The 22007-nt window shown below is 52.5% G+C and overlaps 11 protein-coding genes across 11 annotated transcripts in view; 6 read left to right on the top strand and 5 right to left on the bottom strand.

Annotated features, from left to right (window-relative positions):
* The window catches only part of SODALDRAFT_332108 (FAD/NAD(P)-binding domain-containing protein), a 2831-nt gene extending 1589 nt beyond the window's left edge, over positions 1–1242 (bottom strand). Inside the window, exons 1-3 of the mRNA XM_028611618.1 lie at positions 1051–1242; positions 242–856; positions 51–125 (exon numbers count right to left, since the gene is read on the bottom strand). Coding sequence (XP_028467766.1) covers positions 51–125; positions 242–856; positions 1051–1084 — 724 coding nt within the window. The 5' untranslated portion in view covers positions 1085–1242. The remainder of the gene's footprint in view (positions 1–50; positions 126–241; positions 857–1050) is intronic.
* A 1069-nt stretch (positions 1243–2311) lies between these two features.
* Positions 2312–4583, top strand: SODALDRAFT_332106 (hypothetical protein). The gene is made up of 6 exons (XM_028611617.1): positions 2312–2701; positions 2812–2939; positions 3029–3128; positions 3214–3355; positions 3439–3647; positions 3715–4583. The coding sequence occupies exons 1-6, from the start codon at positions 2498–2500 to the stop codon at positions 4279–4281; spliced, it is 1350 nt and encodes a 449-aa protein (XP_028467765.1). The 5' UTR covers positions 2312–2497; the 3' UTR covers positions 4282–4583.
* Positions 4584–5570: 987 nt separating this feature from the next.
* On the top strand, positions 5571–6095 carry SODALDRAFT_323249 (hypothetical protein; the record flags this gene model as incomplete). The annotated part of the gene is made up of 2 exons (XM_028609792.1): positions 5571–5709; positions 5896–6095. 2 exons carry the CDS (start codon positions 5571–5573, stop codon positions 6093–6095), a joined length of 339 nt encoding a protein of 112 aa, XP_028467764.1.
* Positions 6096–6423: 328 nt separating this feature from the next.
* On the top strand, positions 6424–8025 carry SODALDRAFT_358381 (hypothetical protein; the record flags this gene model as incomplete). Its single annotated transcript, XM_028614096.1, has 6 exons — positions 6424–6435; positions 6568–6634; positions 7203–7443; positions 7541–7684; positions 7800–7923; positions 8005–8025. The coding sequence occupies 6 exons, from the start codon at positions 6424–6426 to the stop codon at positions 8023–8025; spliced, it is 609 nt and encodes a 202-aa protein (XP_028467763.1).
* Positions 8026–8054: 29 nt separating this feature from the next.
* SODALDRAFT_358380 (hypothetical protein) lies at positions 8055–9125 on the bottom strand (the record flags this gene model as incomplete). Its single annotated transcript, XM_028614095.1, has 5 exons — positions 8055–8491; positions 8569–8621; positions 8678–8806; positions 8892–8985; positions 9092–9125. 5 exons carry the CDS (start codon positions 9123–9125, stop codon positions 8055–8057), a joined length of 747 nt encoding a protein of 248 aa, XP_028467762.1.
* A 1043-nt stretch (positions 9126–10168) lies between these two features.
* On the bottom strand, positions 10169–11336 carry SODALDRAFT_358378 (hypothetical protein; the record flags this gene model as incomplete). The annotated part of the gene is made up of 8 exons (XM_028614094.1): positions 10169–10237; positions 10313–10332; positions 10427–10603; positions 10672–10733; positions 10861–10871; positions 11012–11090; positions 11176–11236; positions 11288–11336. 8 exons carry the CDS (start codon positions 11334–11336, stop codon positions 10169–10171), a joined length of 528 nt encoding a protein of 175 aa, XP_028467761.1.
* A 183-nt stretch (positions 11337–11519) lies between these two features.
* SODALDRAFT_309611 (hypothetical protein) lies at positions 11520–12729 on the top strand. Its single transcript, XM_028609113.1, has 5 exons — positions 11520–11846; positions 11949–12006; positions 12072–12113; positions 12183–12256; positions 12322–12729. The coding sequence occupies exons 1-5, from the start codon at positions 11663–11665 to the stop codon at positions 12546–12548; spliced, it is 585 nt and encodes a 194-aa protein (XP_028467760.1). The 5' UTR covers positions 11520–11662; the 3' UTR covers positions 12549–12729.
* SODALDRAFT_142338 (NAD(P)-binding protein) lies at positions 12653–13834 on the bottom strand. The gene has a single exon (XM_028606800.1). It carries the CDS (start codon positions 13466–13468, stop codon positions 12770–12772), a length of 699 nt encoding a protein of 232 aa, XP_028467759.1. The 5' UTR covers positions 13469–13834; the 3' UTR covers positions 12653–12769.
* On the top strand, positions 13835–14869 carry SODALDRAFT_142337 (hypothetical protein). The gene has a single exon (XM_028606799.1). It carries the CDS (start codon positions 14201–14203, stop codon positions 14720–14722), a length of 522 nt encoding a protein of 173 aa, XP_028467758.1. The 5' UTR covers positions 13835–14200; the 3' UTR covers positions 14723–14869.
* Positions 14870–14913: 44 nt separating this feature from the next.
* On the bottom strand, positions 14914–16651 carry SODALDRAFT_332102 (hypothetical protein). The gene is made up of 4 exons (XM_028611616.1): positions 16327–16651; positions 16191–16247; positions 15640–16096; positions 14914–15528 (listed from the first exon to the last, which is right to left on the bottom strand). The coding sequence occupies exons 1-4, from the start codon at positions 16451–16453 to the stop codon at positions 15018–15020; spliced, it is 1152 nt and encodes a 383-aa protein (XP_028467757.1). The 5' UTR covers positions 16454–16651; the 3' UTR covers positions 14914–15017.
* Positions 16652–20838: 4187 nt separating this feature from the next.
* Positions 20839–22007, top strand: part of SODALDRAFT_142249 (flavonoid 3',5'-hydroxylase) — a 2085-nt gene continuing 916 nt past the window's right edge. Inside the window, exons 1-3 of the mRNA XM_028606798.1 lie at positions 20839–20928; positions 21056–21298; positions 21379–22000. Coding sequence (XP_028467756.1) covers positions 21088–21298; positions 21379–22000 — 833 coding nt within the window. The 5' untranslated portion in view covers positions 20839–20928; positions 21056–21087. The remainder of the gene's footprint in view (positions 20929–21055; positions 21299–21378; positions 22001–22007) is intronic.

Raw genomic sequence — 22007 nt, 5'->3', positions numbered from 1 at the left:
CCTTTCTTTTTCTCTCTATCTTTTCCCATAGCGCGAAGGAATCGACATACTGGCGAGTTGCTCAATCCACTTCCTGAGTGGTGTAACGTATGATGGTGAGATCCAACACGGTCCATGACCGGATGCTACATGTCGCATCATGCGTTCATGTCAGCGCTGCTGCAACAATCCCTGGACCACCAAAAAAAGAAAAAAAAAATGCTTTCGCTATTCGGTAGCCAAGTCGTGCGCGCCAACATACCTCGGATCACCCAATTCACCTTGACGCCAGCGCTCGCGTAGGCATAGACGGCATCGAAGGCGAACTTGGTGCCTCCAAACACCGCCACCGTCTTCCCCGGCTCGATCGTGTCCTTGTTCTGCAAAAAGTGCTTCCCGTGGAAGATCCTCCCGCCGAACGTCTCCTGTCCCTCAAAGTGCGGGAGGAACGCCTCGGAGGTAAGACCGGTCGCGACAATGAGCCGGCGCGCGAACACCTTGGTCTCCTTCGCCGGGTCCCCGGACACCACCGTCAGAACCCACCCGCCTTCGGCCGTCTCCTCCTGGTGCTCAGCGACCGTGACCTTGGTGTTCAGCCGGATAAGGTTGGAGATGCCGAACTCGGCCGCGTAGGCCTTGAGGTACTTGTTGATCGTGTGGCCGGGCAGGTGCTGGCCGGGCTTGATATCGAAGGTGTCGGGGTCCATGGGGAAGTCCGGGAACTCGTAGGTGCCCAAGAGGTTGTTGCTTTTGACGCCTGGGTAGATGCGGTGCGACGCCCAGGTGCCTCCCAGATCACCTTCGGACTCGAAGACGACGAGGGACTCGTTTGGATTGATGCAGTGATACTGCTTGGCGGCGCCCAGGCCGTACCATCCTGACGAGAAGATTTGGATATTAGCATACGTGATGATGTTTGTTGTTAACGCCACGAATGTGAGGGTTGTTTGTTTTTGCGGTTTTTCAGCCTTTCAGGCCTCTCCACGAGACAAGAGGGACAGAGACTGGACGAGACGAGAAGCGACAGAAACCGGGCTGGGGGTTCCCGGACCTCGGATTTCACAAACTCACCTGCTCCGATGACGACACAATCAAATTGTTCCATGGTTCAAAGCTTTGCCCAGCGTCTCTGGCCGTTACAATTCTTCCATACAAATACAGATTCTCTGAGACCTCACTTTGAAAGTGTGGTTACAGGGTGAAAATCCCTCCTTTTTTCCTCAACAGAAGAGTAAAAGGAGGGAAACTACAAAAAGCTATTGGTTCGGGAGAGCTGTGTCCGTATTAGTCCAAAAGCAGGGGAAGGAAGCTTCCTTCTGTCTCTGTTCTCGTCCCCCATGGGCAATGGCACGCACCCATGTTAATACAGACATGGACAGATCTTGGTTGTGTTGTGCGTTGGTTGTTGGCGTCTCGGGGAAAAAATGAAAGAAAAAACCCCCTTCCCCCTGTCGCCAATTTCGGCCAATCCCTTCAACTTCCCGCCCAGTTGATTCGTGCGGGACACCTTTCTCTTCTCTCTTTTATCAAGTTCCAAAACCCAACCAACCATACACATACATACAGAGTAGGGGACGACACGTGCATGAGGTGGTTCTGGCAAAAGACCCTGGTAAGGGGTTAAGGGGCTTGCAGGAACAGAGTCGTGCATACATACATATGCGCTATCTTGCGCCGACATGCACCAACAGTCGAAGAAACTGTAGGAGGAAGTTCGACCCCTGCAAAATTTCGAGGGCCTTGCCTATGTCGATCACATGTGGTGGGAATGTTATCGGTTAACCGGCTGTGTATGTGTATGCAGTACGAATATTATGGAGTCTCTTTCTAAGCTCTTTGTCACGTTACACTGCAGTTCGTCAACCGGATGACAAGGGGCACCCGCCCTCCATGAAGATAAGGTATCCCGTGTCCCGCGGCTTGGCAGCAGCGGTTTTGGCCCTTGGATATTCACATAATCCCGATTCGAGGCCGTCTTATTCTGTATGTTGTACTCCGTCCCGCAATGTTCCCGGACCTCGCTTCCCTAAAGGATGATGGTCCCGCAGATCGCACAATCCTTTATACTTCGTAACTCTGTTTCGTCGCAAAGAACCGAGTCTGGACGCTCATCGGAGAGAGGTGGGGAAGACATATTGTCTTGACCATTGCGCCTGTCGATCACATTACCGGCAGTTGTCTTGACAGCCGAATAGTCGAATACTTTGACCTGTAGATAGATGTCCGGTCTTTGCTGCCAAATCAGTGAAAGCGCAGAAACGTTCTCGGCCTCGTCTCTCGCTCGAACGCTGTGGATATCGGGGCCCAAGACTGGATTGGGCCGGCGGTTGTGGAGAGTTTCGGAGTCCCTAAACGCCATTCGCCCCCTTCCCTCCTTCTCCTTGCCATGAATTTTTTCCCTCTTTGGTTGTTTTGTGATCCGATTGACACGAGAGGCGTTGCCTCCGACTTCCCAATTATGACTATTGCTGTCTTACTCCTCAGGCATTGAGCATCTTCACCACCCCCCGACGCCATCATGTCGTCCTCTCCAGCCAGCGACCCTGCTGCTGAGGCTGCTGCCATGGCTGCGGCACAACAGGCTGCCGAAGAATTCTACCGAGAAGTCTGGACACTTCTCGGTGTTGCTTTCTTGGTTGTAGTGCTCAGGACCTTCGCCCGGTATAGGGCTGTTGGATTCAGAAACTTCCAGCCAGATGACTACCTGGTGTGGCTTGCATTGGTCTGTGACGACTCTCGCACATTCCTTTCTTTTCCTGCGCACCCAACCCGGGGACCGATTTTGCATCAGTTGAGAACACGACCGGGTTAATACTTTCTTCGCGGATGTAGACATTTCACGGCATTGAGAGTGGCCTCGCCTACTCCGTCGGTGCGTGGGCCCATGGTTTGGCCAACAACGGTATGACCGATGAGGAACGGGCCGCTTTGTCTCCCGGTGACCCTGAATACGAGCTGAGGTGAGTTTGTCCTTGCTATTGAGTATCGAATTCCCCTGAAGGGAAGTAGGTAGGATTTGTACGAGTCGCTAATACAGGCTGCTGCTCAGAGTGAGGGGCTCCATCATTCAGCTCTGCGGATGGTCGAGCTACTCGATAGTGCTATGGTCTCTCAAGGCCGCGCTGCTAGTGCTGTATATGCGACTGACGGTAAGTCTCGTGTTGCTTCTTGGCCCCTTTTGCAGACTGCGTTTCATATCGATGCCTTTTGGTGCTGAGTGAATTGACTCCCCAGGACGGCCTCGCACGGAGCTACATCATTCGCATATATGTTGGCTTCGGAATCGTCGTCAGCACCTGGCTCATCGTCACGCTGAACCTTTTCCTTGCTTGCCGTCCTTTCCACAGGATGTGGCAGATCCACCCTGACCCAGGAAGTACGTTCTCCCCGTTGATTCTTGGTTCGGTAGAGCACCCGAGTTGAAGTGCTGACCAATGGTTTCTTGCAACTGCATTGCAGACGTCTGCCAACCTGCGGTATCGAATCAAGTCGTCTGGGGCTACTACACGTTCAACGTCTTGACCGACCTGTACCTCCTTTCGATTCCTTTGCCCTTGCTCTGGGGAACGACGCTCAAGACGTACAAGAAAGTGGGCATGATCGTCCTGTTTGGCGGAGGCATGTTCGTCATCGTCTGTGCCACACTGCGCTGCGTCTACATCGTCACCGTAAGTGGTTCCACAGTCGGGGGGGGGGGGGGATACAACCAGCTGACGTGTTCCGGTAAATCCACAGGATCCCATCAACGGCGCCCAATTAGCCGGGTCCTGGGCTGTCCGCGAAACGTTCGTCGCCGTCGTCACAACAAACCTACCTCTCATCTTCCCGCTCGTCAAGAGCTGGTTGACGCCCATGCTCGGACCGCTGATGAGCTCGGTGCGCTCAACGAAGAGACTCACCGACGGGACGCCAAATGAACTCCGTACCTTCGGTGGCGGTGGCGGTTCGGGGCCTAGCTGGCGCGGTCGCGGACCTCCGACTGCGAACCCTATCACCAACTTCACGTTCACCGAAAGCGAGGAGCGTATGGTCGGCGATGCGAAGATGCAGGACGCCGCCAATAATACATGGGCACATGACCCAAATGGAGATGCCGGCGCCGGCTCGTCCGGGTTACATAGCATCCAGAAGTCGGTTGAGGTCGAGGTCGTCCGAGAGCCGCGGGCCAGTGGCGAGTACGAGCAGCCACAGCAGCATCCGCACTCGCAGGTACCACAGCGGTCGCTTTCTCGAGGGCATCACCATCAGAAACACCCTTGGGAGAGAGGAGAACACTCGGCCTTTGCTAGTGGGCCCGGGTAAGGGTCAGAGTTGAGAGCAAGGAGAGGCTTGCGGGAGATTCTCCCTCTCAGACCGAGTACGCCGTAGCTCGTTGAGGGGTTGTGGAAAACAAAACTACGTTGTGCGTGTACGGATTAAAAGAGGAGGATAAACAGAGGGCCATTAAAATAGTGTACAAAAATCCCCACAGCTGCACATAATAAGAACCACACAGAAAGACGGGAGCTAAGTAAGCTCCGTACCTACCCCAACAGCTCCCCACTTGGTGCCCTGTCCTGTCCCGCTTTAACGCAGGAGCTACGAATTCAGTACCATAGTCGCGCCACCGAGTGCTATGTCATCAGGTACCTCATAGCGTTCGATCACGTGTGCAGATTTCCTCGAAAACATAAATTATAATACATCTTTGAGCTGAAAATCAAGGATAACGTACGTATACCTGAGGCAATATGGACGGAGTTATTTTGAATGAATTCCTTACCTTTTGGACTGTGTCTTGATTCAGCGGATGGTTTGGGTTCGAATTGAAGCTGTGGAAGTGGGCATAACGTTGATCTCGAGCACAAATCAGCTGGGAGCCACACATGTTGAGACACCTACCTTACCTACAGTGGGTGAGCACTAATTTCGGTACATTTTAAAGATCCAGTGATTCGTTACTTTTGCAATATAATATGGTTTTTGCCCTAATAGAAGCAAGTGTTCCCCAAAAGGTTCGAAGCATTCTACTTTGGGTTATCCCGAAACTTTTGCTCACTCACTGTAGGTACCTTATGTAGGTAACCTGTTCTCGAGGTGGTCTGCTCCTGGAGTTCTGAATGGTCCAACCCCGCAGTTGGTTCGCTGGGCCATGCCATCTGATTCGGCACCCCGGTCATCCTAAACGGTGACATCTGACGACATGGAATGAGGGGAACATTGGAACATCTGATCATCATCACCCCGGGAGACCCCATCGCATTGAGAATTTGCTTTGCTTTACAGAGTACTTCGTATCTGCCGGCGAGATACTTAAGCCCCATGGTCCCCATCAGCTCCTCCGCTTCGCCTCTTCCCATCGCATAAGGTACGAAGTGCATTTGGTATCATATACGAATATACATACATAAACATCCCCACAACCATCAACGGTCAACGGTCAACCTATCCCACTTTGACCTACACTGTTTCGCACTACATACGACATACCCGAAAGCAAAGTCTCTAGCCTCAGTCACGCCTTTCATTTCAAGGACCTGAACTACCTGTCACCCAGAGTCGCAGACCAACCAAAACCATTACACCCAGCGTACGACACAAGCACGACAGCCATGGCCGACGAATCCAAAGTTCCCCAAGACAACGTCGACGAAACCCCCATCTCTCCCACCAACTCCAACGCCCCCGCGCGTAGGAATTCCATCGAGCATCATCTCCTCCATCGCCCCGCCCGAGAAGAGCTCGTACAGAGTGAGTTATCCCTCTCAGTCATAGGTCTTCGTATTCAATTTGCCCGGGGGTTGGAGAGGAGCAAAAAAGAAAGAAAGCGGGGCAAGCCGCCGCCAAAACTATCCCAAAGATTATTGGTTATCCATCAATGCCATCCAAAAGTTCCAAACCACTACTAACAAACGTCCGTACTTCACCCTTGTCTAGAGAATATCCTCCCCGATTCGACAGCCGCGCCGTCTCTACAAGCCCAACAAAAGGACCTCGCCAAGCACATGCGTGCCGACTCCCTCAGCGACAAGATCTCCCATCGCCCATCTCCAGAGACTCTTCTAGAGAAGGGTGTTTTGCACGAGGACCCTCGCAGTTTAGACGAGGAGAGTCTACCATCTGGCGAAAAAGCATAGGCGTTCTGCCCAAAAGCTTCAATGTTGCGGCAACCGGGCGACAGGCATTTTTGTATAGCCGCGATTGTGCTACTCTTTAACATGGGTTTGGAGGACTAGTTAGCTGATCGGCACCTCTATTGTTCCGTCTCGAGGCGTGTTGATACTTTGCTTACATGCTTGCGACGGTTTATTGCGTGAAAGAGGGCGCAGTGCAACAGCGGGAAGTGAAACTGGAATCACTCTGTGCATTGGATTGACGTGCCTTGCTTGAAATATGGACAAGCACTGGTGCTTCTTTCCGTCTTATACTGTACAACGTAATGAGAAGGAACATGGGTAATTCACAATGAACGGATATGTACGCCTCAAGAATTGTAGGTACCCGTCATTGACCTGCGCTACCTGCGGTACTGTGGTCAATCCGTCTCCTAAGGTATCGAATTGATTTTGGGCGGATATGTGAGATGGATATGCTACGGGTCGTTCCCAGCGCATCTTGGTCCTCATTGAGATTAAGCATTTATCACTTGCACCATACAACGGCATAGCCCTTGCTCGTTGACGTTCTGGCGCCTTTCCGTGCTGTATATAGAAGCGGAAAGGGGAAAAAAGGAGGAGACAATTAGGACAATATCCAGTTGACAACAAACATCCTTGTGAGACTCGTTCCGTTCTAGGTACACCTATCCAGGATTAGAAACTCTAGCTCAATACTAAGCTCCACACCCCGCTCGATCATTGGATTACACTGCTAATCCGTACCTTTACACAAATTTTCTATAGGTGTGTACAAAGTCAAGTGGCCAGACTGATATCAGGCTAATTGAAGCTATCGTCAGATTTACCAAGAGAAGCTCTTTCAATAATGCCCTCTAAGCCTCCCCTGCGCCTGCCTTAGGATGGTGTTGGGGGAATTGAATTTTGTATGTATGCGTATAGGTACCTGAGAAATAGGCAAATGTGTTATCTGTTTGTTTGTACTGTTACCCGCAGGGGTCCCTGTTATCCTAGCCAGTCATATCAGATTGAATACAAGCTAACGTTTCTAATTCCTGAAGTGGTGTAATCGTTTACACTCTGGCTGTGTCTATTATAACGGTCTTGGAACACGTTGGTCTGGTGAAGGGCTGCCCTGGACAACAGGTCCCAATCCCGTGGAAGGTAAATGTGCCTTGCAGCCCAGCCTGCAGGCTGCAGCCAGGACGACAAAAGGGAGGGTGGCCGCCCCATCACACTGGTGCCAGTCCGATCCATCACGTCGATCTCCATCCCGTCTGCGCCTCCCCAATAGCGTCATCCTAGGTATTACATGGTTGTCGCACCGAAACATCCCGCACGCTGCCCGTCACATGGCTTTACTCGTTCGGTGATACTGAAATGGTGTGTTTCACTTTGTTCTAGTGTATGTATGGAAGGGAAACAATTTTTTTTTTTCCATTTGTCTTCTGCCCCGTTTCGCTCAGGCAATATTACAGTTCCATGACAGCGTGTGCCAAGGCTCCTGTTCCTGTGCGGCAGTGCAGGCCTAATTCCCAGTTCGTTCCATCGGTGGTGGTACAGTATGTCGCCATGCCCGCGTGCGCCTACCTATGTAAACATGAGGAAAGGTGACCCACAGAAAATAGAAATGGAAATGGAAAAACACCAAAGGAAAAGTACAAAAGCCAATACCCGTCAACCCCCTCCCTCTGATCTGAAGCAACATTGGCAGGTTCTGTATAGTCCCACTCTGCAGTATGACGGCGCCCTGCGCCGTGTTAGCTTGCGCTTTCTGGGGGATAGCCCAGCACCCAATGTTTCCCCTGTCTCTATCGTACATCCCCATGTCTCGTACTCCTACCCCAATGTAAAACAAAAGCAAAAAGAATCAAAAGTCCAAAATCGTAGGTCGCTCATGTCTATCGGTAGAAACAACCCATAACGCCAGATGACAAGAGACAATGTGTAGAGGCGAGGGACTCGGCGTCGCATTCTCGATCACTGATGCGACTTCCTCTTGCCCGCGTAGCCGCTGCTGTAGGTCGGCTTCGGGGAATCCCTGTCGTAGCCGGGCTCGTGGCGGTTGATAACCACGACGTTGTTTCGCTTGGACGTTGTCATTGAGTGGCCCGAGGCGTCGTACTCGCGGAGGGTGCTGGCGCCAGAGCCAGAGAAGGAGGATGCCGTGGCAGATATGGAACCAGAGCTGCGGGTGGATGAGGAGGAGGAGACGGAGGAATCCCGCACATGGTGGATGACGGGGGTCTTGCTGGAGGCGTAACGAGGCATGGTGGACTTGTTTGACCTCTTGTGGTCTTTTGTATGTACTATGTGTGAAAGTGTGATGATGCTTTTGGAAGCGATGATGACTTGGAAGAGGAAGATATTTGCTTTGGGAGGCAGGCAATGGACAGATATGTAATCGCCGGCTGTTGCTTTGATGATTGTGTTGATGATGGACTGCGAGGGGTGAGAAGAACGAGAGGGAAGCAGGCCGTTTAAGTAGGCGAACGGTAGAATATGAGGATGCTGGCAAACTCGCCGTTGCGCCCTCTGATCGACGTCCTAGGCAGGTCTGGACCCATTTGGAGCACACGGTCAGACAGGGCTGGTCTACCTACTTAGGCAGCGCCAGCCAGGATGATGTAGGACTCTGAGACACCGAGTGCCTAGAAATCGCAGAGAAGAAGGGCTCTGAGGACGGGTACCTGGGGCTGTGGAGGTTACGGTAGGGAAACAAAGTCACCTGGCTCGTGACTTCACGACAAGGGAATACAGACACGTCCAAGCAGACTGTTCACTGTGGGACGAAGAGCTAGACTTCCCTTGACTCACAGCGAGGACGATGAAAATGCGTCATTGGTCGGGGTTGGGCACGGGTGTCGGATCGCCAAGTTCAAGAGCCGTAAGCCCAGCCAAAGATCGAATGCTGGGAAGGGAATTGAGAAGAAGGGAAGAAGGAAGTCGACGCAGAGATCTACGGATAGGACGAAGTTGGGATTCGGGGTCTCGTAGGTCAATAGGCAGCACCCAACCAATTGGGTCCAGGGTATGCCCCAGGAGACCCATATCCGGCTTGGTACCTAGGTACACCTGATGCCCAGCTACCTGAGGTAGGGGACCCAAAATAAAAAGGTACCCAGAGTCCTATATTTGGTCAGAATTGATCGTACTCACCTCTAAGGTAGTACTTCCGTTTGCTACCTACCTTATTAGCCTTGAATTCATCTCTTCCCAAAGCTTGTGGGGCTATGGCTTGGCTTACCACGACGTGGACAAAGACCAGAAAGTCTCGACGAAGTCCTACGTAGGTAGGTACAAAGTGGACAAAGAATATGGATACCTTACCGAGAAGAACTGGGGTCAAAACGGGTTGAAACGATGCCTCCCAATCATTTACTGATGAGTCTAAGTGATATGTATAGGTACCTAGGGTAGCTAAGGACAGAGTACTTGGTGCGAGGTTTAGGTACCTGAGGCACGTTAGGCACGCCTTATCCTGGGCTCCACTTGTGTCGCATGCCCCTCAGTACGAAACGATACTGCAGGCAACAACGGTCATCACGTTAATTCGTGGTAAAGGTCCATCAAACTCTGACCATCTGAGTACCTAAATATCTTTGTACTTGCTGTTATGCGGTTCGTGTCGATCAATTGATCTCGAACATCTTTCTTTGCTCACAAGAGACCTCGACATAATTATTTCGGTTTCTCCCTGGGTCCTAGCTTTCCGTAATGCCCAATCCTACAGGCATGACCACAGTACCTTACCTCAAAGTGAGTACCTATCCGCAATGTTGTCATATTCTCAAGGGCTGCAAAGGGACAATTGGCACAGCCGCTGGACAAGCGCGTTGCCTCGAAGGCGAAGCCAGGAAAGTTAGGCAAGCTTTCCTGAATTTGAAAGCTTTACACAACCGGGAACATTCACCTTTGTGGCTGGATTTCCAGGAACCGCAATCCGATATTGCCCAATGAAGCTGCCCACCCTCTGATTCACTTCGTACATATGTCTGCCACCTATCGTAAGGAAAGAGCTGCAGGGCACCTATCGCGAGAGCTTCCGTTCTGTTGTGGACCATGTCAAACGGGACAGAGTGCTGCAGGAACCATCACCTCTTCCAGCCCTTCGAGCATTCCCTCGGGGGCAGGAGGGCGACGATGCCACACAATTTGTTTTGCTACCCTCCTTGTTCTGCCAGATAAGGGCGCGAACTATGGATCGAGCGTATGGATTCAGGCAGACGTCTACACACCCAGTCGCGGACCTCGCCGTCTTAATGCTGTGTAACGGTGGCTTTTCCTCCCCGATTACTCAGAACAACTATCCACAGTCTCCTAAGGTGTGAGGCCTACTCCCTAGGTTGCACATTGCCTGGGCGATTCCACGGTGAAGCGAATGACGTCCAAAATGTGACATATTTCCTTACGTCCCGGGTTTGGGGCGGTGACGCTCCGCGATAACAGGAAAAAGCATTCGAGTCTCGAGAGCGAGCGCCTCACGTGAAACTTGGCGTTCCGGTGAGAGTTTGCCCGAAAATTCGCGACTCGCTGTCCAGCCACGGCTTACGAACGACACGTCGTAGGGCTGTCAGGTACGTTCAGGAGCAATCACGAGGAACAGTCTCGACGATGATACGTGTACCGGCTTGTCCTATGACGTAGTTTGCCAAGAAACTGCATAACTCAAGGTGCGAGTTTCCATAAAATTTCACTACCTCATGCATTACACGTACACAATCTCGTAAGGTAAGGTACGTACCTAACAAACCCTGCCTACACCTTATGTCAGCAGGAGACGAACGTTTCGTTCTTCTACGTGACGTAAAGTGCTTCTGTCCGTTTGCCAAGTCACTGTTCAGGAGGGAATTCACTGTTCGCTCCATTACTCCGTACCATTTGCCCATACCCTATCCGTACAGTTGCTTTCATATCCAACCCCGTAAGAGCCTCACTCCCCAAGTGCCTGAGTAGAGGAAGTTAAACCACTTGGGTAACTTCTCGTCCCTTGGCTCATCTTGGCAGTTCGTCGCCCTGAGCTGGGCAAAGCCACGGTCATTTGGCAGTGGAGGGCTTCATCGTGACTCTGATAGCAGTGAAGACACTAGGTCGAATGCACCCTACATCAGGCGCGATGGGAGTGCGGCAATTCGAGGAACAATAGCCGGAGAGGAAGAACACTCAACGAAGTTCAGATTTGTATCTGGGCGGTTGCAGACAGACAGAAAAACTGATGTTGAGGACCGAAGCAGACAAAAGACCCATAGATAGTTGATTCATGCATGTACAAATTGTAGCATAAGGTAAGGTACACTAATGTATAGGTACGTGTCAAGGTTGGGAAGAAGTGGCTCTTCGGATTAACAATCTACCGGTGACGTGTCTGATTGGACAATCTAATTCCAGGTGGTGAATTGTGGGTTCCTAGCTTGTCATGATGCAAGCTGTTCCCAAAAAGGAGCAGTCGGTTGTTGAGGACGTCGTCAACAAACCCCGACGTCTCAAACCGAACTTTCCTCTTAACGTATTCGCCTCACTTTTTCTAGACCTTTCTTTTTTTGGAATCCTACCTAAATTTAGCATCGACACAGCCATAGCCATTCAAAATGCAAGGCGCCCTCCTGTCTCTCGGCCTTTTGGCCTCCGCCGCTGTTGGTGTCCTCGCTGCCGAGGACCTCAGGATCGATGTCACCCAGGCCGTCGAGTGTGAGCGCAAGTCGCAAAGCGGCGACCGTATCAGCGTCCATTACCGCGGAAAGCTGCAGTCCAATGGACAGGAGTTCGATGCCAGTGCGTGCCCGTCCCCAAGCTACCGCCCCGGCGCGCATCGGGGCTTTAGTGCTCCTTCCTTGCGTGGAAGTGAGGCTCCCAGCTAACTTGGCGTCCTCCCAGGCTATAACCGGGGTAGTCCCTTCACCGTCAAGATTGGGACTGGACAGGTGATCAAGGGGTTTGTCTGGCTCATTCCTGGCGAGGCCTTGGACGGAGAGAATGCTGATGCTAATCGTGTACTAGCTGGGACATGGGTCTGATGGACATGTGCATCGGCGAGAAGAGGCAAGTTTCTCGTTCCTTTCCGAGGGAACACCCGTTAGAAAGGCTGGTAACTAATTGGAACATGGACAGGACTCTGACTATCCCTCCTGAGCTTGGCTACGGTCAACGCGCGGTTGGCCCCATCCCCGCCGGCTCGACGCTCGGTACGGTTTTCGGCCCCATACTTACATGAAGAACATGCGCTGACCTATTCTTTCTCTTCGGACAGTCTTCGAGACCGAGCTGATGGGCATTGATGGCGTTCCCAAGCCCGAGAAGATCGTCATTAAGAACTCCGAGGCTACGGCGGATGACAAGGAGGAGGTCAAGGAGGAGGCCAAAGAGGAAGGCGCGAAGCTCGGTGAGAAGATGGGCAGCGTCGCCAGTGAGGCGGCCGAGGCGGCTAAGACCATCCTGGCCGACACGGATGATTCCCAGGAGCATAACGAGCTATGATTGCGTTTTTATCCCACCAGGCATGAAAGAGTCACGGACGTATCCCCTTTACAAACAAGATGGGGCGCACAACAGCGACCATTCTGAATGACGAAATGTGCTAGGAACAGCTTATGGGCAGCTTACCATCCTTAATTGAGATTTACATTGGCATTGGAGGAAACTATGGAGAGTTTTCACGAGTTCCATCCACATATTCAGACAGCTGAGAGGGCGGTCTGTCATGATTCCTTTTGCAGGTACGTGCTCGCGACACGGTCCTTCTCCCTCGCGAGGTAGGTTTCGAAGGAAGACAACGGAATACCGTAGGCCTTGACCGACTCCATGTCGATGAACCCCGTCATCCCCGTGCAATGCAACTGACCCCCGACGAACGGATCTTTGGCCTTCCCCGCGTCAATCTCCTGTTCTGACATGGTGACGAGCCGTAGGCCGCGACCCGTGGCAGCGGATAACTTCTTCAAGATGGTTCCGACAGTCACGAGTTCGTCAGCGTAGGTGACCACCCGGCCGTGGAAGCGCTCCGGTTCGAGGATGGCGGCGCAGGAGAAAGCGCCCATGGCTTCGGTGTCCACGAGCGGTAGGACCGTCTCCTCGGCAAAGGGGGTGACCCAGCGACCTTCCCCGGCGAGGTCACGGTACATCTGGACGAAAGGAAGGACGAAGTTGGCCATGAAGCAGGCGGGACGCAGGATGGTCCAGGTCTCGAAGCCGGACTCGCGGACTTCGGCCTCGATGCTCTGTTTCGAGAGCAGGACGGAAGCCACAGTGGTGTTGGGGTCCCAGTGGGGGAAGCGTTCGGGCGTGTCAACGGCGACGCTGCTCGTATAGACGACGTGGCGGACGCCGGCGACCTTGGCGAGGGAGAGGATGAGCTTGGCTTGCCGGAGGTTGGCGTCCCAGTCGGTGAGGTCGGGCATGAAGTTGAGGAAGACGGCGTCGCAGCCGGTCAGGGCGGCCTTGAGAGCGTCCGCGTTGTCGAAGTCGCCCGTCCAGAGCTTCACGCCTTGGGCTTTCAACGCGTCGGCACGTGGATCGTTGGGCTTGCGGATGAGGGCATGGACGGTTGCGCCTCTAGCGCGGAGGTGGCGGGCGAGGGCTCCCCCTTGGGTGCCTGTGGCGCCGCAAACGAAAACGGCGGGGAGAGATATTGTCGAGAAATATTGTTAACGGGGAAGTCTATCATGGGAGACTTCGGAAGGAGCGTTTATATATTGCGATGAGAAGAAGATGCCCTGGACCAAGATTGGAAGAGAGCTTCTGAGGCTGGTGGTCGGAGATCCGCCCAGTCCGATGAAGTCCCAGCCAGGGCCCGAAGCATCCCCCACACTGATCCCACTGGTCCCAACTGCGGAGTGGGCTCGGGACCGATTCTTCGAATGCTGGTGGGATCGGTCCACCGGCAGTGGTGTATGACAGTGTGTTAGAGCCGGTCGGGATGGGCGGAGTTCAGCCTTTCACCTGGCCCCGAAACCCGCGCACGATTAATCAGCTGAGAGTCGAGACGCCGAAACTCCGATTCCACTTCGGATCCAGCTCCATCTCTCTCGGCTCACATCCATCAACACAATTACCCTGTCTCTGCCACCAGCGCGTTTTGAGGCTCCGCCGTGACCCTCCTTGGTCTTTGGGCCTTTAGACACCACCAGGCAATGGAATCAAACGTGAGCCTGACATGGCGGGAACGCAGCCACCCCCCTTCCCGACAGAGATCCTGTGCTACCTGCATCAAGACCAAACGCCGCTGCGATAACGGGTTGCCGTTCTGCGGACGCTGTCGCCAACGGGGACTTACCTGCGTCTACCGAGGCAGATTGGGGAGAACCGGAAGCTCCCGACGGGCGAGTTCACCGCAGTCCGATCTAGCGATCATCGCACAGCAGCCAACCAATGCGTCTACCTCTTCCGGTGATTGTTCATCATCAGGAGGCACAACAAACGAGCCTGACCCTACGCTTATCCCGTCCCTCTTACTTGAGCAGAATCTGGACTCCGTCAGCCCTCTATGTCCCTTCACCGACGCGGCATTGCCCGACCCCACCGCTTTTGGTTTCCCCCTGGATGAGCCACCTCTGGGGTTGATCCATCAGCCAGTACAGCCGGCGCTGTTGACCTCCTTACTGGGGCTTGACGAAGCAGAAGGGTGGTATGCTTCTCGAGGGGGCGTATTGTGAGGAGAATCAGGCTACTGTCTGACGAAGTGATGGGGACCAAGAGTCCAGTGACTCCAGTCTTCGAAGAAGAAACTCCTTTTGATGCCGTATTCTCGACGAATGGCTGGCGGACTTGACAAATCTATGTTCGCTACAGAGGGTCTCCGAAACCGTAGAGTTCCCTTTTCCGACTGATACACAACGCACGTTATCCTGATGACGGTGCAGCCGTGCACTTCCCATGTTTTGTTAAATCTTACACGACCAGGATGCCGTCCGGGTGTTGCTTTTTTTCAATCCATCGCGTTCCTCTTTTTCATCCCGAACCCTTCTTAACCGTACCGCCCTGATGCCCCGGAACTTGTGCCAAGGGACTTGGGGGTCGGGGGGCAGTAGTAGCCTCCTCGTATCCCTGGAAGATCTCGGTCTTGACGCCAATCCGACCGCTGGGCGCGAACAGCTCCTCCTCGCTGCTGTTCTCCTGCATGCACGGCTTGGTATGGGTAGTGAACCTGGACTCGCCCTTGGCCCCGACGCTCACGTTGACACGCTCCCCGTCAACGATGCCGTCTTTCCGGCTGCCGGTGGATTTTCCGTACGGCATCATCTTGAAGCCAGAGAGTTTGCCCTCGCGAGCGGAGCTGCCCAACAGACGCGGCGCGTACCGCTTCGCCAGGGGTTTGTACGACGGGATGGACGCAGCGAGGATTCCAATGTTCGTCTCGATGACGGACCAGTACATGGGGCGCGCAATATCCCAGGTCGGGTCTCCGGAATGCAACATTCCAGGGATGTAGGTGATGCGGATGACGGAAGAGATGCAGGCACTAAGAAGGGGCGAGTTGTTAGTGCTGAGGCCAAAACACAGTGCACTGCCCATGGAGTGCGTGCCGCTCCTGGCGGAAGGGGGAGCGGGGGGTTCGAAGGAGGCGACTCACAAAAGACCAAGGCCAAAAATAACCATCAGACTGATTCTCTGCTGCCTTGAAACCTGAAGCTTGAAGATGAGCGGGATGGGGAGCGTGTAGGTCAATATGTCGGTGAGAATGTTGACGGCGGCGTTGGCGAGGTAGAAGGCGTTGATGTGGACGCACGTCTTCTCATCTTCCGGGATGCGGACGTCGTAGGCGGCCGAAATGGGGGCGCACTGGAAGATGCAGGCCAACACGTTGGCGCCGGCCTGGCAGATGATGACACCAGTCATGACGATGGAGAGGTTGCGAAGAGGGCGGTCGCCGAGTCGCATGTAGAGTGCAAGGACTGACACCTTGATGAAGCCCAGGCATGCGTTGTAGAAGATGGACGACATCCAGACGATCTGGAGGTAGGTTATCATGTTGTCGATTCCGCGGGCTTCGACATCAGGGAAGTGGCTGCCGAGTCCATATTGGACGGCTAACGAAGGTGAAGTCAGTCAGAACTGCCAGGAGATGCCGCTGATATTGTACAAGTTGAGATGTTGGGAATTGCAAGGCATCAAATGACTTACAGGCAATGTTGCAACCTATGAAGGCCCATGATAGGACCACAGCGATGCAGATGAGCCCTTGATTTCGCCCATGTTAGTCGCAAACGCATGAAAGGAGATTTGGAGGCAATGGAAGCCATAAGAGAACTCAACTTACAATCATCCGGACTCAGTCGTCCGATTACCAGTATCCTGGATAACAATCGAAGAACGATGGTCAAGAAGGACACCACTGCGAAAATAATGGCCACGGCCACGACTGTCGGCCCCTGACTCTCCGCCATGGCAACAAAATGCCGATTAGGTGAAGGGGCCGACTGGGTGGTTGAAGTACGACGTGCAGAGGCGGCTCCTTAGGCCGAAAGACCGGAGTAAAGACAAAAAGAAAGGCGACGTAGAAAAGAAGAGAAGAAAAACATAAACATAAAACAAAAAAAAAAAAAAAACGAAAAAAGAACCCACAAGTTTGGCGGGCGTCGGCTTCCTATACGTTGTGAGTTGAGATGGCACCAGGTCTGGGGTCTCCTTTTTTCTTTTTCGGTCAAAGCAGGGGGCTCGTTTTAGGAGCGAGGAGAAAGAGAAATAATGATTAACAAAAGACAGAGACGCGAGGACTCGGTTGAAAGAGAAGAATATAGCTCATGTGTGAAGAAACGACATGGAACATCTGCCGATCTCATCGTATTATTCGTACAAGAGGGGATAATATCATTAATATTAATACATACGGAGTACGCATAGGGCAGACCGACCACTTCACAGGGTTCGCGAATCTTAATACCCAGACCCTCGACGAGGATATCGCAACAGGGGGAGGGAAGAAAACAGGTACTCCATAGAGATGGGGGAGAAAAAGTAATGTGAATTGCGAAAATTTTCCAAGCCTTAGGAGGCCCTGCTAAGGCTGCTGGAGCCTCAAGGTGGTATGGATGGAACTCTGCCGCCCCTGACGTGTCCGCTTGGGCCGAGGACCTAGGCCAACTGCCGAACCACGACACGTACACGAGATGGTGTACGGTAGTAGTGTAGAGTACTCAGTAGTGTACACTGCTGTAGCATTCGGGAGTCCACCCTTTGATTCCCCTTCCAATGAGGTGATCTGTCGGTCTGTTAGTTTGACAGGGGGGTTGAACGGGGATAACACCCGGGCCCGAGCCCTGTCTTCCGCCCCTTTCCCCCCTTAGCTGGCCCTACCCCGTCATCCAGGAAAGAGTTCCATGAAGGGAAGAAGATGGTCATCGAATCGGGCGTCGGCTGTTTTAGCAATCATTTCGGACGAAGTCCATGGGAGTCAACGTTTGCTGATCGGCGATGGCCTTCTCTGCAACGAGTCTTATGGTGGTGGGGTCGTGTCAAGCGATGCAAGGGGGAAAGTGACTCTGAAGAAGAAGAAAGAAAAGGAAAAAAAAAAAAGGAAAAAAAAAAGGAAAAAAAAAGGAGATCCAGTTTTACGGGTAGGGGGGGCTTGATTAGGGTGATCCCGGTTCGGTGGCTTGGGTCGTGCTCGCGGGTAGACCGAGAGTCTTTGTTCTGCTGACTGGGCCGGTTGCTTGCGTCTCCCGCGTCAAAGGTAGGTCGTCGTGTGGGTTTGCCGAATCCTATAGGTAGACCGGTGTGTCTTATCGAATTAACCCAAACCGAAATCGGCATGAGACTCATGAGACGCATGAAGAGTTATGAGACACTCTGAAGGGATGGAGATTTAAGATGAATTCATCATCTCGTTTCGTCCACACGCATGTTTTTTTCTTTTCTTATCCCCCCCCTGTTTTGTGCTTCTCTTTGCCTACAACGCATTCATTTTTCTCCGCAGTTGCTCTGGGGAGTTTGGAAGAGCTTTGATAGTGTCCTGGCTTGGCAGCTGGCTTAGCATGGACGAGGATATCTTCCAGGATCCATTGCGTACTTTGTCGATCACTCCCCGTAGTCAAATTGTCTTCGCCGAATATGCCCGAATATCCTCGTCGGGTAGCCCTGACAACCACAAGATAGAGTTTCGAGTCTACTTCGTAATAACAATTATATTCCGACAAACCGAGAGAATGCATTGGGGAGGGGACAGGGGGTAGGATGGGTTGTTGGGAGTGTTCAGTTCCACTTGCAACATACAGACTTCTCCTCTGTTAGGTAGAGTACAAGAAATGGTCGGTCAATCAGCAGTTCGGTAAACTTTTACCTACAACGTACATATATAACAGGACTCCCACTAGGTTCGTTGTACCTATGGCTTTTACCCCATGGTCTGCTATGAGTTGCTGTCTGCTTGAAGCGATGCCAAGACTTCTGTTGGCGCCATTAGCGGCCGCGGGCCGTAATGAGGACCGCCAGCCACCTCTGGACCCCTGGGGACTGCATGTGAGCTGGAAACACTGCGGGCCGTTACCTCGTTCACATTTGGGGCTAGGTACAACGTACTGGGTACCGTCCAAAGGGGTTCGCAGAGGCAGAACGGAGAAGCTACCTTAGGTAAGCTATTATTACTTCGTACGACTGAGTGTCCGTACGTTATATGTCCTTTACATGCTGAAGTTGCGTGCAATAACATATGTAATAATTTGCATAAGCTAACGTATGCGTATCCTACGAAGCACAACGTATCTGAATCTTTACGTAACAGAAGACCCCCCTCCCTACCCCTATAATACGTGTAATTATAGAACTCTTCATACCGATACTTCGTACTGCACCCGCTCAGAGTAAAGACCGGATCTTCTCCGAAGCCTTTAAAGTTCGTACTTTGATATCCAATAATGCACAACTTACGAAGTATGAAGCACTTGTGCGAAAGCCACCCAACAGTCTGATGCCCAGCAAGGGCCGTACGCTATATGTAATTACGTGTACTTCGTATAATACCAATAGTAACAACGCTGATCCTAGTCTCATACTCGCAAGGATTATGGCTCTAACCTGGAACCCCCGCATCTGTTTCGCGGAAGGTTTTTAGTCACATTTCAGCAGAAACCATCTATTCGAGGACAAGAAGAGGAAGCACAACCATTGGTCAATGCAGACGCTAAGAGCTGCAATGCTTATTTCCAAGAACCCAGGATGGAGTTCCGACTTGGGGGACCAAAAGGACGAGACACGACCAGTCTAACACTAACTCGGTAATTACCAAAGGTACACGTGTACATATATCCTTTGTACGAAACGCCGTCCGTAAACAGACCGAGCACCGGTGGAGAACGACCGGGCGAGTCTCAAAAAAGACTCCATCTCATAAAAGCATGGATACTAAGGTACGGTCCACGGATACGTTGTGCGCAGTACTTTTGTCTTTACCCCATCTCTTATGCATGTCGAGGTCGAGGTCGAGGTTGATAGTGGTGGGTCGACGCTTACGCTGTATGCTATGTATGCCCATTGCTCACCAACGGACAAACAGACCTCGTGTTGGCCCGGTGCTCGATGTCGATGCTCGAATGCATAATGTTAGGGCCTCTTCTTGTCTCGCTTCCCCAGTCTTACCTATACTTCAGATTTTTGCTCTCCGAACGTGCTTGCATGGGAGAGGACTCGGGTCTCGGGGCCGGGTTTTGGAGACCGGCGTTGTAAGTACGTACCGCTGCGTACTCGTAGTCTGTACTAAGGTACTGTACAACGTAGATTCCATTCAAAGAGGTTCCCATACAACGTATTCACTGCAACTCCCGTATTATCCGCTAAAATAAGTCAGTATAATTACTGTGAAACCTTTAAAACATGAAGATCCCTTCCAGGTTTAAGCTCGCTCGCTGCTGGCGGGAGTTGTCCCTCCGTTTTCACGGACATTTGTTGTCCACTCGCGGGGTTGCATTGCCGATGGTCTTGGAAGCTCTCCCCCGCATACTTCGTACCTACGGAATATAGGTATCATGATTTCCGGGGACTCTTTTCCAGCAAGAACCTGATATGTCTCAGTCCCAGAGATGGGGGATCATCGTGTAACGTGTTTGCCTGCCATCTCATCCCCGTCATGACGATTGGACCAACATAAAACAACAGGAGAAAAGGGGAGAGGAAAGAAGAAGAAGAAGAAGAAGAAGAACAAAAGGAGACAAAAAAAGATTGGGGAAAACTAGACACATCCTCATTTCTGACTCGGGAAAAGCATATCCTGTGATAAAGAGGTACAACGTAATGTGTTGTGGAGTAATTACTGTAGTCTGTGTTCTACGACAGTGTTCTACGACAGTGTTCTACGACATCCACGTGCAGACTCAAGAGGAGGCGTGACATGTGCTTGCCTGTCTGAAATTGGGACGGAGGGGAAGGAACGAACGAGGCCTGCGGCATCTCCACCAGTTCACCTGCACCTGCCAGTGACGAGTCCATTTGCACCTGCATCTGTACTCCGTAAGGTACTTACGCCCGTAACTGCACCTAAGGTAATAAGGTACCTTACAAATTCGTACATAAGGCACCTTATACTCGCCAGCCTCGCCAACCTCGCCAACGCAAGCTTGGAGATCACCCCCGCTTTCGTCAACGCACTCTAACACCTCAAAAGGAAAAGGTTATGAGATGCGCTGTAGGAGTTCTCCGTACGGCACGGTTCCAGTAATCCCAGGGGAGAGGGGCTACCGTTACATCGCGGGCCAGGGGAGCTCTTCATAAGGGTGGGGTGGCGCCGCATGCATGTGCATATGTTCTCTCATTCCACCCCGGAGCTCGACTCCTCGCATATTCCCTCCTTGATAGCAGTTGAGTGCATTGGAAGATTGGAAGACCACCCTCGCCCTCATACCTCAAACCCTCCTCCCACGTATTGTTTTCTGTGAGTTCTCACTTCTGCCCATGTCAGAAAACGACCCCCCTTACAACTTACAGCCTCCTGTTCCGCGTTGATCTCGGCTTGTACTGACCATTCGTCGATATCTCCCACCGTAGCTTACTGCACGCAGGTCGGCCGTCGGAATTTAGTTCAGCAGCCCTCATGGCACTCCTCAGCATTGCGAACCTCGCCCTTCTGGGGCTGGGCTACATCGCCTGGTGCGCCATCTACCAGATCGTCTACTACCGCTTCTTCCACCCTCTCTCCCAATTCCCCGGCTCCTTCTGGGCCAGCGTGACCAGGTTATGGATTGCCTACCACAACGTCAAGGCGGACGAGTGCGAGGTGTACCAGGAGCTCCATAAGAAGCATGGTGAGTACTGAATAGCGCACCACCAAGCTGGGGAAAAAGAAAGAGAAAACAACATGCCTTCTAAAACATATGAATCCCAGGCCCCATCATCCGCATCACCCCGACCATGCTCCTCGTCAGCGACGCCACCAAGCTCCCCGTCATCTACAGCCGCAATGCGAACAAGTCGAAGCACTACATTACCGGAAGCTTCGGCAAGGATGAATCCCTCTTCAACATGCAGGACTCGGCCATCCACGCCCGTTTCCGCAAGATAGCGGCAGCCCCCTACAGCTTCTCCAACGTGAAGAAGATGGAACCGCTCATCGACGAACAGATCGAGAACTGGATCTACAAGCTTGACGAGAAGTTCGCCGGCACCGGCGAGAAACTCGACTTTGCCCCCTGGGCCGTTTACATGGCCTACGATGTCATCTCCTCTGTCGGCTTCGGTGCGCCCGTTGGCTTCATCGAGAAGGGTGAGGACGTTAGCGGTCTCATCCAGGCGTTCCACGACGGTCTGGTACCCTTCGGTCTCATGGCTCGGCTTTATCCTTTCACCAACTGGGTCAAGAGCACCTTCCTCGGCAAGTACCTGGTTGCGAGTCCGGAGCAGGATTCTGGCATTGGTATTTTGATGCGATTCCGGGATCGTCTTATCGAGCAGCGGTTTCAGGATATTAAGGCTGGAACGACCAACGGCCGTTTCGATCTTCTCCAGACGTGAGTT

The sequence above is a fragment of the Sodiomyces alkalinus genome (assembly GCF_003711515.1).
Source record: "Sodiomyces alkalinus F11 unplaced genomic scaffold SODALscaffold_3, whole genome shotgun sequence".
NCBI classification, from domain to species: Eukaryota; Fungi; Ascomycota; class Sordariomycetes; order Glomerellales; family Plectosphaerellaceae; genus Sodiomyces; species Sodiomyces alkalinus.
Note: the sequence above shows the minus strand (reverse complement) of the source record. Positions and strands in the feature narration are given on the sequence as shown.

Bases quoted from the DNA above. Each gene is read 5' to 3' on its own strand.
- SODALDRAFT_332106 (XM_028611617.1), top strand. From the start codon at position 2,498: ATGTCGTCCTCTCCAGCCAGCGACCCTGCTGCTGAGGCTGCTGCCATG. The intron at 2,940-3,028 runs GTGAGTTTGTCC...GCTGCTGCTCAG, and splicing joins GACCCTGAATACGAGCTGAG to AGTGAGGGGCTCCATCATTC. The intron at 3,648-3,714 runs GTAAGTGGTTCC...GTAAATCCACAG, and splicing joins GCTGCGTCTACATCGTCACC to GATCCCATCAACGGCGCCCA.
- SODALDRAFT_309611 (XM_028609113.1), top strand. From the start codon at position 11,663: ATGCAAGGCGCCCTCCTGTCTCTCGGCCTTTTGGCCTCCGCCGCTGTT. The intron at 11,847-11,948 runs GTGCGTGCCCGT...GCGTCCTCCCAG, and splicing joins TGGACAGGAGTTCGATGCCA to GCTATAACCGGGGTAGTCCC. The intron at 12,007-12,071 runs GTTTGTCTGGCT...ATCGTGTACTAG, and splicing joins ACTGGACAGGTGATCAAGGG to CTGGGACATGGGTCTGATGG.
- SODALDRAFT_142338 (XM_028606800.1), bottom strand. From the start codon at position 13,468: ATGCCCGACCTCACCGACTGGGACGCCAACCTCCGGCAAGCCAAGCTC.
- SODALDRAFT_142337 (XM_028606799.1), top strand. From the start codon at position 14,201: ATGGAATCAAACGTGAGCCTGACATGGCGGGAACGCAGCCACCCCCCT.
- SODALDRAFT_332102 (XM_028611616.1), bottom strand. From the start codon at position 16,453: ATGGCGGAGAGTCAGGGGCCGACAGTCGTGGCCGTGGCCATTATTTTC. The intron at 16,248-16,326 runs GTAAGTTGAGTT...GGCGAAATCAAG, and splicing joins ACGACTGAGTCCGGATGATT to GGCTCATCTGCATCGCTGTG. The intron at 16,097-16,190 runs GTAAGTCATTTG...CACCTTCGTTAG, and splicing joins CATAGGTTGCAACATTGCCT to CCGTCCAATATGGACTCGGC.